The sequence below is a fragment of the Bufo gargarizans genome, chromosome 7, assembly GCF_014858855.1.
Source record: "Bufo gargarizans isolate SCDJY-AF-19 chromosome 7, ASM1485885v1, whole genome shotgun sequence".
NCBI classification, from domain to species: Eukaryota; Metazoa; Chordata; class Amphibia; order Anura; family Bufonidae; genus Bufo; species Bufo gargarizans.
The window spans coordinates 50,064,113-50,076,841 of record NC_058086.1 but is presented as its reverse complement, the minus strand read 5'-3'; the positions used below and the strand labels follow the sequence as shown (position 1 = coordinate 50,076,841).

At 50.1% G+C, this 12,729-nt stretch overlaps 1 protein-coding gene across 6 annotated transcripts in view; it reads right to left on the bottom strand.

Moving 5' to 3' along the window:
• SZT2 (SZT2 subunit of KICSTOR complex) overlaps positions 1 to 12,729 on the bottom strand; it is a 100,214-nt gene that overhangs the window by 32,169 nt on the left and 55,316 nt on the right. For 4 of the 6 annotated variants that reach the window (XM_044301643.1, XM_044301645.1, XM_044301647.1 and 1 more), the window contains 14 exons: positions 10,203 to 10,436; positions 7,724 to 7,925; positions 6,756 to 6,830; positions 6,238 to 6,560; positions 3,556 to 3,685; positions 3,083 to 3,235; positions 2,909 to 3,011; positions 2,320 to 2,437; positions 2,128 to 2,239; positions 1,578 to 1,696; positions 1,323 to 1,487; positions 1,029 to 1,107; positions 653 to 838; positions 388 to 573 (listed from right to left, as the gene is read on the bottom strand). In XM_044301643.1, the coding sequence (XP_044157578.1) occupies positions 388 to 573; positions 653 to 838; positions 1,029 to 1,107; positions 1,323 to 1,487; positions 1,578 to 1,696; positions 2,128 to 2,239; positions 2,320 to 2,437; positions 2,909 to 3,011; positions 3,083 to 3,235; positions 3,556 to 3,685; positions 6,238 to 6,560; positions 6,756 to 6,830; positions 7,724 to 7,925; positions 10,203 to 10,436 (2,185 nt within the window). The remainder of the gene's footprint in view (positions 1 to 387; positions 574 to 652; positions 839 to 1,028; positions 1,108 to 1,322; positions 1,488 to 1,577; positions 1,697 to 2,127; positions 2,240 to 2,319; positions 2,438 to 2,908; positions 3,012 to 3,082; positions 3,236 to 3,555; positions 3,686 to 6,237; positions 6,561 to 6,755; positions 6,831 to 7,723; positions 7,926 to 10,202; positions 10,437 to 12,729) is intronic. The other 2 variants (XM_044301646.1, XM_044301648.1) reach the window with 1 other exon arrangement.

Sequence of the window (12,729 nt, the reverse complement as noted above, 5' to 3'; positions counted from 1 at the left end):
AGTTTAGTACAGTCCAACCTACTGACAGACTCCCTTTAAGGATGCTGTCACATTTTGCGTCTCTGTATTCAGAACGCCATCATTATTTTATTTTTTCATCAGTACAGCATACAAGGGCTTGCTTTTTTGTAGGCCGTTTGAAGTTTTGGTATTATTTTTGGAAACATGACATTGCAACCTCTAGGGGGAGCCAACGAGCCACTGAACAAGGATTTATGAGTGCTGTGACAGCTGTACAGATCTGTATGCACTGAGCTCAGGAGGGGATTTGGAGCTCTGTAGCAGGAAAAAGGACCTCCAGTCCCTATGAAGATAATATATCCTACTGTGAATTTCAGACAATTATTTATGACAATATTATATTGATTTTCAGGGTTGGGCCATTACCATTGGCTGTTGCTCCCAGATCTCCTGGGATTCCAGGATCCACACAGAGCGGCATCTGCAGGATGTGAAACTCGATGATGACGTCACACAGAGCATGCCGCAACGAATTGGAGAGGCGCTCAGACAGCTGGGAAGAGCTGATGTTTCCCTTCTCCCAGACGTCAAATCGCACCAAAGTGAGAGGCGCTGAAAGGAATCAGACACAATGGCATCATAATACAGCAGAGAGCGACCGGTGCACCAGGTGGACAGCAGCGCCTCCTACCTGAACCGGCAGCGCTGGGATCTGGTTTGTATCGATTGACTTTTGTCAAAGACTCAAAGGTGCTGACACTGAGCAGATGAGATGTGGTAGAGGGGCCGTCCAGGGGAGGTCCTGCGCGCTCCCCATATGCCTGCGTCACCAGAGCACCGTGCTGATCCACAAACGACAGCGCAATGCAGGCGATACCTAAACGACAAAGAGACGTTAACAGAAAACTGCGCTGGAAAGAACCCGTGTCCAGAACTGCAGGGACCTGTAATACACGGTATAATGTACAGACAATCAGAAGGGCGGTGGGAGCCGGACTGATATATGCGGTAGTAATATATAACAGAGGACAGTGCCGGGATACCATAGCAGCACCAACGGGTTTTACCTTTCCCTCCGGTGCCCTGTCCGCCGGGCTTATTATACAGGAAGAGGTCCAGCTCCGGGAGAGAGCCGTGGTAATAATGCTGCAGAAACAAGGAGTCAGAAATCAGTATGTGTCCCCCGTGCAGAGGCGAGGGGGTCAGACAGAGGAAACATCCGGAATAACCCAGGATCTATCTAATATACTGTATTTTTCACTCCATATGACACACTTTCCCCCCCCAAAAAGTGGGGGGAAATGCCACTGTGTCTTATAGAGCAACAGAGTATTTATCTCTGGGTTTTGGGGACCCCTCACCTGGAAATGATGCTCCCCGTTACTATCGGTGTATTTTGGAGTGTGGAGGAAAATGAGCAGGTTCTGGCGCAGGTAGTAGGCCATGGCGTGCAGACAGGGCAGCGAGGCCTGGGGGATGGTGAACTGCAGGACGTCTGTCGGTGGGTTTCCTCTCGGTTGGATAAACTAGTAAAAAAAAAAAAAGAAAAAAGATGAATTACGAGCGGAGGCACCGCCACACACCGGACACGTGGTCCTGACCCGGCAAGGCCTCACCTCCACATCCGCCGGCGTCAGCTTACAATTCCTCTGCAGCATGACGGTGATGATATCCAGCGTGGCCTCATCCAGGCGCTTCCGGAGAACCTTGACCAAGTCATCTGTGATCTCAGAACCTGAGAACATGGGAAACGCAGGGCATCAGATCCACATCGCATCAGGCTGAGGAGAAGCCTCCCCCAATCTGCCGCGACAGATTTCCATCACTGGAAGCAATCCGTTCATTCATGTAAATTCCGGTCCTGAACTGGACGGACAGACGTCTTTTTTTCAGCCCATGTCACTTTATAATATAAACTCTGTGTCTAGTTTACAACAGTTTCCATTTTCAGCCTGCAGTGTAAAGAATTGGGGTTCTCATTCTAGTGAATATGAGTATGTCCAGGGTCAGTTATATATTTTAACACACTTCCTCTTCTAGTCCATACTTTAAACACTTATATATATATATAAAATGGAAACCTCCATTCTTTACACTGCAACTTGAGTTCGGAGAAATGATGCAAAATAGAAACAAGGTTCAAAGTGCTGTCTTCTCCGGTCTCACCTGCCTCCCCGACGCCATGGACGAGCAGAAGAATGTGCTTGTCCATCTGACCCACAGGCCTCGTAGAGGCTGCACTCCGAGAGGAAGGTAAGTCCAGCGATAAGCGGCTGCCCTGGAAAATCAGACAAGTGTGAGGATCAATCGGCGAGTGGATCTGACTTCCATGCTCAGCTTCAGATGTCCTCATCTCACCGTCATATCCTCCGTGAAAATCGGTTCTTGACTACGGGACAGCGCCAAAGAGCGCAACATCATAGACTGGGATAAGTCCAGGTCCCATAGGCGGCTATTGCCAGATGTCTCCGAGAGCCTGAGGAAGGAGGAGACAAGTGCAGGGGGATCAGAAGTACAACCTTCTCATAGACGTCTTGCTTCAATTTCTCACTATTTTTGTTGCATGTTGTCAGTGAATGAGAACATTCTTGTTTCCATTCAGAGGCAGTAATCCTGTCCATAGCTAGTCCTGCTCTCCGCTGAGAAGGGGATACAATTGTGTCCGGTCCAGACAATGCTCTGTGACATCAGCAGCACAAATCTCTCTGCTACTTTGCAACAATGTATCAGTCTGGAGTCCAGGTTGTTGCACTCACAGAGCACTGTCTGGACCGGATACAATTGTCTCCACTTCTCAGCGGGAAACAACAGTTCTCTTTCACTGACAGCAAGCAGACATTTTGAAAATGGTGAAGAATTCTAACTCTGTATAACAAAGGCGTACAGCTTTTCATAAAGCCTGACCAATCGGAGCTCACTATATAAGGATGCGCTGAGTCATACGCACCTGAGGTAGAAGACGGATTTGGTGGCACGTTCCTGATACACAAACATGTTCTTACGGTTTACGACAGAGAAGGCGTTGAGCACAGAGCGCAGGGACTGGATGGCTGCGGAGACACGAGGTATAAGACTCTCCCCCATCATACTGGCCAGGCCATGAGACCGGGTGGGCGCTCACCTCTGGACACCCCCATGTTGGGTCCCATCTTGAGGCGGGGGTGGATGTGAATGACTGTGCTCCACACCATGTCACAGGCGAAGTGTCCCGGAATGAACTGCATGGTGGCGGCAAGGTAATCGCGGGGCTGGTAACTCTCCTCCCCGGGGAAATCTGCAATGAGAACTGCGTGAAACACGAAGGACACAAACCCCCAAATAACCAGAAGAGCTGCGGGACCACCCATACTGGAATCTGTACTCTCCCAGGACATCTCACCAACCTCCCCCCCCCCCCAAAAAAAAACACCCCAGTAAATACCAGTTAACAACCATTTGGCTTCCATTTCTGTGTTTACTATGGTACCCAGTTTAGTGACAATCACCCCGATCTCATGAATGGAGTAGAAGTTGGGGGTCCGGAGGGGCTATTGGGTGTCATCTTTATAACAGCGTTCACACAGTTCACAATGTATTGACGTGTGCAGTGATCACCTTCATTAGTAAGCATCTTCGGCCGGTAGGAGGCGTAGGGACTCTCGCTCTTCCAGATGTCCTCCTCGCTCTCTGCCACCAGCAGGGTGTTGCAAAGGTGTGTGTCGTGCAGGTCCTGCAGCAGGAGACGCTGTGGGGGGAACATACAGTATTTAAAGGGGTAGTCCATGGGTAGACATTTACGGTATAAGTGTTTGCTTTGTGGGGGGTCTGACCACCGGTCTAATCAATTGAATTCCTCCTCCCCAATTGCTGCCCTGAAGTCAGCCCAAGACAAGACGGCCGGCATCTGCTGCGCGTGGCGCCTCTACAGGAGCCTATGGGGAGTGAAAGCTGTGGATCCATCAACAGGCCTCTACAGAGATCTGTAGGAACACCGTCCATTGTCCCCCAACATGACCAAACTCTAGGGCACCAACAGGAGACATGGGACCCCGATTCCCCACTAGTCAGGACCCCAGGGATCACACAATTATGCAATATCCTACAGATGTGCCATGAATGTCAATGTCTTTCCCTAGAATGCCCCTTTAAGGATATAAATGTGATATAACCAGGAATACAAACATACAAAATACCTTAGAGGGGTCTCATAAAGACAACCTCTGCCCATGAATTCTATTAGGGCACATGGACATCTCTGCGTGCTGTCAATGAATGGAAATTAGCCAAAGATTTTCTCATTCATATTTTATTAGTTTTTTTTTTTTTTTTGAAAAAGACATACATACATTGTTAAACATAGAAGGAAGACAAATGGCTGCAGAATCAGCCGTATACACGGTCACATTGACAACAGTAGCTTAGTCAATATACATAACGCAGTAAAATACAAACAGACCAAAACTAGACTAAACAGACAAAAAGAAACATAAAAGAAAAAAAAAGAAAAAAAAACAACATAGAGACATACAGTGCAATTACTAGGCAGTTTTAACGCAGGTATGATTTTATATAGGTATACCTTTATATATCACAGGGGATCAACCCCATATTAAATATACCTAAATATATCAATCAGGGAGTGATACAGCAAGCGGAGAGACTCTCCATACACCCCATTCCCTCTCAAACCTCACGGCCGCTTCTCCAACTCCCGTCAGCGCACGCTCATATATATAAGTAGAATTTAGCCTACGGATGATCTCTGATAGGCACGGAACATCTCTCGATTTCCAATTTTTAACTATGGCCAGTTTAGTTGAAAGGAAAAGATGACCCAGTACGACCCTCCCCTCACATGGTATCCGAACCAAATCAATCCATAAAAGGGCCAATGCGGGAGATGGCGGGAGCTGGAAGCCCAGTAGATCCGAGGCCAGACAAAATATAGCCTTCCAAATATCTCGCAACCTCGGGCAGGACCATAAGATGTGGCACAGTGTACCCCTTTCGCCGCACCCCCGCCAGCATAGGTATGAAAGGTCGGGAAATATATGGCTCAGGCGATCCGGTGTATAGTACCACCTTAGCGTGGTCTTCATCAAGGATTCAAAATGTAGAGCACATCTAATATTTTTATTTATACAAGTGAAGGCCATAGACCACTGCTCAACCGTGAACTCCACCCCCAAATCTCTTTCCCAGGAAACCAATGGTGTCGTTTTAACAAATGATCCCTTATCTCCCATCATCATATACAAAGGCCTCAGTCGTGTACCTTGTGGAGAGGCTACTGACCACAAACTAAACACTTCCCGATTGCACACCAGATTAAACGGACAGTTAACTTTAAAAAAATGTCTTATACATAAATATTTATAAAAATCTGTGTGTGGAATCAGGAACCGCCTATGAAAATATTCAAAAGGACAAAGGGTGTCCGCTATAAATAATTTGGAGAGAAGGTCCAATCCGCCCAGCGCCCAAGACGACACAGAAATATTCGGAATAAGAAAATTAAGTACAGTTACTGGGGCGCTGGGCGGAAAGGGTCCAGACTCCAAAGTACATAACTTATGAAATCGGAGCCAATTAGCCAAAGATTTTAAATAAATCCCGACCCAATACTTCTTACAGCTGATGGTTTGACACATCAGAGAGCTTGTTACAATGTATCAGCGTGGAGATTGCTGGATACAACACAAACTCTCAGGTGTGTATCGTATTCGGGGCGTATATCTTTATGCTCCCCACATGCTCTATTCGGCATACCTCTCAAATGTCCTGCTTTTGGCATCACTGCCCTGTTAAGGAACTTTTGAGATGTTTTTTGGCTGATGTGATGAGATGTGACATTATCATAATAATACATAAAATGCTCCGTCGGGTGACCACCATTCACCTTAGCTTTAGGTGTGAATTGTGAATGCAGCTCTGGTTATGACTAGAGTATCAAACACAACGTAATACAAAAAATCTGGACAAAGTAAGAAAAGGGCATTCAAAGAGATTCAAGGTTTCTAGTATAAATTATGAAGCAACTCTGTGAATGCTAAAATTGCAAACTGTTTGCTAAATGGCTTGAAAATGTTCCTTTAAATATACAAACATGGAGGGGAGGTCAGGCGGGTGAGCCTGGAGCTAAACCTCTATTTTAGTAACACATGCACCCCCACAGACAAAACTGCATCTGGTTCTACCATGATTTGCCGCCGTTTCGCCATAAACTTTTTGGCCACCGCTCGCCTGACTAGTGCTGGGCAGAAACTGCTGGGTGCCCAGCCAGCCTTAGCATCTTACCTGGTTGACCACTCGGCAGATCTCGCCCACCTTCCTCACCAGCAGCTGGTGCAGCCGCTGACTCTCCCCCAGCTCCTCCGCTTCTTGAGCAGACACCGCGCTGTCAGAGGAAAAAATGAAAGTAAAACCCGGATAAACGCAAGTATAAGGAAGACGACCAGACGGCCCGGACATGCTGGGGTACCTGGCGTGGGTGCAGACCTCCACCCGGTCCTGGTGGATCTTCACAATCAGCCAAAACTTTGGCATGACCGGGCAGCGCGAGTCCTGCTCGCTAATGAGAGCGTCTTCGCACTCCGAGTCACTGCTGCCGGCGTCGTATCCTGCCAGACAAATCGGAGATGAAAGAGCTCATCTAAACCAATAAACTGTAATCATTTTCAATATCTCCCCTTGCGGTCAGTGAATGGAACCATTCAGGTTTACATTCTGAGGCTGAAAACTCAGTTCTGATCTAGTCCTGCTCACACAGCTGCTGGATTTGTTTCAGACTCAACCTGTAACACGGCAGAGCTCACCTAAATGATCGGAATCCATACTGCCATGACTGGAAACCAGACTCTGGACACGACTGGGACGCTGCCGAGACCCTCCTAGAATGACAAGAAACAGAAGCATTAAAGCGCACCGCACCTAAGGATATTTTTATGTTCCTGTCGTCTCAATCTGCACAGCATTTCACTTGATAAAGCAGCAGTTTGTGCTTCAGAGCTGCTCTTCTTACTGGAACTAACTGCCTGTACTGACAAGGAGGGGCCCCAAGTTGACAGCCCACATGTGAACCGTGAGGGTCAGGAATCTGCCATACTATCTCCTTGTGGTGTCTTTATTCACGTAGTAGCATGGACAGGAAGGAAACATATCGGGGTGTGCAATCTGTAAATAATATGTATAAATTGGAGAGACGGCTCTACGAGGGTCGAGATCCCCCCAAATCTGACCTGGTGTATACAAATATGCATTACATACCTGAGGTCTGCTGGCAGGATGTCTTAAAGGGATAGTCCAGTCTTATGTGAATCTAACATACTTTATGCTTACAAGAATACTGCTTGCTGTCAGTGAATGGGAATATTTGTATTTAGATCAAGAGGCTGAACAGCGATATGAACAGTCTACTTCTCACAGCTGAGGGTTTCTTTCAGTTGCATCCAGTCTATGCAATCCTCAGCTTAGACTCCAGACTGATACATTGTATCAACAAAAATGTAACAATTTATCAGGGAATGGATTTCGGCTTCTGCTCCTTTATGTCGCCGGATTGCCTGGACTTCTGTAACAAACCTTCAGCTGTGTGAACAGGCCTAGGACAGGGTAGTTTTCAGCCTCAGAAGCAAGAATGTTCCTATTCACTAACAGCAAGCAGAGATCTGGAAAATGGTGATGAACAGAAAACATAGTACATTAGGGACTTGCAGACGTTTTTCTGGAAGAATATATTTTTGCGCCAATCCTAGGACAGATCCACGGTCATGCGGTAACCTACCTGCACTATTAACAGTGCTGGACTGCACGGACTCGGGGAGACTGACCACAGACGAGGTTTTAGCGGGTAAATGGAATCTGTCAACCTCATTTGCACTTTTACCCCCCTGGTCGAGGGCAGACATTCCTGACATGATGGAGGACACCTCACTGTCGGACACTTCCAGCGCTGCGTGAGCCCAGTCACCGGGATCCTCTTCTGCCTGCAACAAGAAAATAACCCCAAAAACATAAATACATTGTCCAAAATGGCTCCCTGGTTTGGACGTACACGTGCTCATGTACAAGAGCTGCACAGTCCTCACAGGGGGTCCAAAACGTACACATTTAGTCATTCAAAAATGTTACTTTGCATTACCGGCCTTGTTCTATTCTGCACCATTTTTCAGTTGCAGGCTGCAGTGTAAAGAATGGTATACTTTTGGAATGGAATACTTTTCACTGTAGTCTATCTATACAAGATATACAGTGATCCCTCAAGATACAAGGGCCTCCGGACACAATATTTTCAACATACAATGTTCTTCTCTGGGCCATTGTAAGTTGAAAGTAGACCCAACATACAATTCCTCAGACTCAGGTCCAACCAATTGGCCATTTCACTGGTAAAACGCCTGCACTGGGTGTCCAGTAGCTCCTCCGCGGCTCTGTAAATGTTCGGTACTGCCCCCTGTCTGTGCCAGGATGAGCTATTTTTTATTTTAAAAATCTGTCTGCTAATCTTTTTTATAGTAAGCCACGACCCCTGAGCGCCGCTCTGCCGTGCAGTCAGTCCGTCCATGCCTGGAGCGTAACTGCACGAGCGCTGCTTTTCCTAATCTGCCTAAGAGCAGCGCATGCACAGTCTGCCCCTGCCGCGCTCCCTGTCCCGTCTCTGACAGGAGTCCGCTGCCTGTTCTGTCAGAGTGCGGAGCCTAGTAAGAGCGCGTCTGATCTCCTGGCCGTATTTCACAAACATCAGAGCAATGGGAGCACACAGCATCTCTGTACACGCGGAGGGCACCAGCACTGAAAGGGTGTCCAGCAGTAAAATAATCGCCGCAGACAATACCTCCCCCCCCCCCCCCCCCCTCACAGGGAGCGCCTCAGCGCGGACAGAGATGCCGCTCGCTCCCATTCAGAGAGCAGGCAAGAGGAGCTCCCTGTAGGGGGAGGGGGATGCAGCCCTAATCAGAGCCCCAATAGTAGTAAAATGGAATATATATGTGTGTATACGTATATATAAAGGTGCTCTCTCCCTAAGGAGAGTTAGATCCCCCCTTGCTCAGACACAGGCCTCCTACCCAGTTAAGCCAGTGCTCTCTGCTCTGCACTGATAAGGGGCAATCACCCCAAAACAGCTGTCTGCAGATGAGGTGCTGGCTTATTTAATATCCAAGTCATGTCTCAAGGCTTATTTTAAGAGCTGAACACTGACTTATAGGATAGCTGCCTTATATCTGGTGGCATTAGAGGCAGAGCTTGTTAACAGCTCATTTGCATTTCTTTCCTTCTATACGTATATATATAAATGTATGTAATTACATGTATATATGTGTGTGTGTGTGTGTATATATATATATATATATAAAAACACATATATTAGGAATCGCCATGTCCGTAACAACCTGCTGTATAAAAATATAACATGACCGCCCTCCTCAGGTAAACCGCAAGGAAAAAAAAAAAAAAATAAATGCCAAAAAAGCTAATTTTTTTTGTCACCTTACATCCTAAAAAGTGTAATACCAAGCGATCCAAAAAATTATATGTACCCAAAAACATCAATTCTTCCCGCAAAAAATGAGCCCGTGCACAAGATGATTGGCAGAAAAAAATGAAAAAGCATAGCTTTCATAAAATGTTGTTTTGGTTGGCCAGGGATGTCTTTTTTTTTTTTATGCGTATGGTGGCCAGCCCCTTTAAGAACTTGCTTTATGTCTTGGTTATCTGCATATTGTTTTTTTACTTTCTCTTATTCTGGCATTTTTGGGCTTTGGAACCAATTACTAGTTTTCCATAGAGTAATGGAAAGTTACAATGTTTTCCAAATACAATGGTCGTCACGGAACCAACGTGAGGGACCGCTGTACTAGTAAAAAAAAGAAGCTGCAGGCACAATTACAGCACAGAGATCCTTGACCATAGTCATGGAAACAAGAATGAAAGCCTCCATTCTTTACACTACAGGCTGTATTCAGAAAACGGCTAGTGCCTTCGCAAACAGCCGATTGGCGGGTGTCCCAGGTGTAGGACCCCCAACGATCAGATACTGATGACCTATCCAGAGGAAATCTGAGGCCGCATGTAGATTGTATGTATTTTGTGTTCAAAGTGCTATTCCCAGTACCAATGTCTGTAGTAAACAGACCATTGGGCTCCTTCAGGCACAGGGGCCCGGGTGAGACTGCAGCCTCTGCACCAGCTAATGTTAGGCCCCTGTCTGTAAAGTGTTCAAACTGCAAAATCAACACTGGTGACGCTCTTGCTCAGGACTGTACCTTGTCCATAGGACGGCCATTCTTTGGTGTCACTTTGGGATCAGTGCCGTCCTCCAGGCCCCCCGGGGCTGTGCTGATATCGGGCTCCTGCCAGGGGGCCCCTGCCTGTATCTGGAGATGTTGTGAAGGGTCATTTTGCACCCTGTGGGCGTGAAGCCTGCTCAAGGAGATGTAATAATAATCCTCTTCTTCCTCATTCAGCTGGTAGCCGGGCAGCGAGAGGCGGCAGAATTCCTACAGAAACGCAAGGGACACGTAAGTAGACATGTTCTGCCTGTCAAGAACGTAGACGACGGCACTGCCACCCAGGCAAATCCGATTTATTGTCACCCAGCTTTCCCACAAACAGACAGGGGATTTTGTGATGTGTGTCCCTTTAATATCAAGCACATCCACAGGGAAAAGGCAGTGTGTGGCCGACCTGACCCTCAGGCTGTTCCGCATGTCGCTGACCCTCGGGCTGTTCCGCATGTCGCTGACCCTCGGGCTGTCCCGCATGTCACTGATCCTCGGGCTGTCCCGCATGTCACTGACCCTCGGTCTGCTCCGCACGTCACTGACCCTCGGGCTGTTCCCCATGTCACTGACCCTCGGGCCGTTCCGCATGTCACTGACCCTCGGGCCGTCCCGCATGTCACTGACCCTCGGGCCGTCCCGCATGTCACTGACCCTCGGGCCGTCCCGCATGTCACTGACCCTCGGGCCGTTTCGCATGTCACTGACCCTCGGGCCGCTCCGCATGTCACTGACCCTCGGGCCGTTCCGCATGTCACTGACCCTCGGGCCGTTCCGCATGTCACTGACCCTCGGGCCGTTCCGCATGTCACTGACCCTCGGGCCGTTCCGCATGTCACTGACCCTCGGGCCGTTCCGCATGTCACTGACCCTCGGGCCGTTCCCCATGTCACTGACCCTCGGGCCGTTCCCCATGTCACTGACCCTCGGGCCGTTCCGCATGTCACTGACCCTCGGGCCGCTCCGCATGTCACTGACCCTCGGGCCGTTCCGCATGTCACTGACCCTCGGGCCGTTCCGCATGTCACTGACCCTCGGGCCGTTCCGCATGTCACTGACCCTCGGGCCGTTCCGCATGTCACTGACCCTCGGGCCGTTCCCCATGTCACTGACCCTCGGGCTGTTCCGCATGTCACTGACCCTCGTGCTGCTCAGCATGTCACTGACCCTCGGGCTGTTCCGCATGTCACTGACCCTCGGGCTGTCCCGCATGTCACTGCTCCTCGGGCTGTTCCGCATGTCACTGACCCTCGGGCTGTCCCGCATGTCACTGACCCTCGGGCTGTCCCGCATTTCACTGACCCTCGGGCTGTCCCGCATGTCACTGACCCTCGGGCTGTCCCGCATGTCACTGACCCTCGGGCTGTCCCGCATGTCACTGACCCTCGGGCTGTCCCGCATGTCACTGACCCTCGGGCTGTCCCGCATGTCACTGACCCTCGGGCTGTTCCGCATGTCACTGACCCTCGGGCTGTTCCCCATGTCACTGCTACTCGGGCTGTTCAGCATGTCACTGACCCTCGGGCTGTACCGCATGTCACTGACCCTCGGGCCGTCCCGCATGTCACTGACCCTCGGGCCGTTCCGCATGTCACTGACCCTCGGGCCGTTCCGCATGTCACTGACCCTCGTGCTGCTCAGCATGTCACTGACCCTCGGGCCGTTCCGCATGTCACTGACCCTCGGGCCGTTCCGCATGTCACTGACCCTCGGGCTGTTCCCCATGTCACTGACCCTCGGGCTGTTCCCCATGTCACTGACCCTCGGGCTGTTCCGCATGTCACTGACCCTCGTGCTGCTCAGCATGTCACTGACCCTCGGGCTGTTCCGCATGTCACTGACCCTCGGGCTGTCCCGCATTTCACTGCCCCTCGGGCTGTTCCGCATGGCACTGACCCTCGGGCTGTCCCGCATGTCACTGACCCTCGGGCTGTCCCGCATTTCACTGACCCTCGGGCTGTCCCGCATGTCACTGACCCTCGGGCTGTCCCGCATGTCACTGACCCTCGGGCTGTCCCGCATGTCACTGACCCTCGGGCTGTCCCGCATGTCACTGACCCTCGGGCTGTCCCGCATGTCACTGACCCTCGGGCTGTTCCCCATGTCACTGACCCTCGGGCTGTTCCCCATGTCACTGCTCCTCGGGCTGTTCTGCATGTCACTGACCCTCGGGCTGTACCGCATGTCACTGACCCTCGGGCCGTCCCGCATGTCACTGACCCTCGGGCCGTTCCGCATGTCACTGACCCTCGGGCCGCTCCGCATGTCACTGACCCTCGGGCCGTTCCGCATGTCACTGACCCTCGGGCCGTTCCGCATGTCACTGACCCTCGGGCCGTTCCGCATGTCACTGACCCTCGGGCCGTTCCGCATGTCACTGACCCTCGGGCTGTTCCGCATGTCACTGACCCTCGGGCTGTTCCGCATGTCACTGACCCTCGGGCTGCTCCGCATGTCACTGACCCTCGGGCTGCTCCGCATGTCACTTTACGGTTCTGCGCCCGGTCTGCTA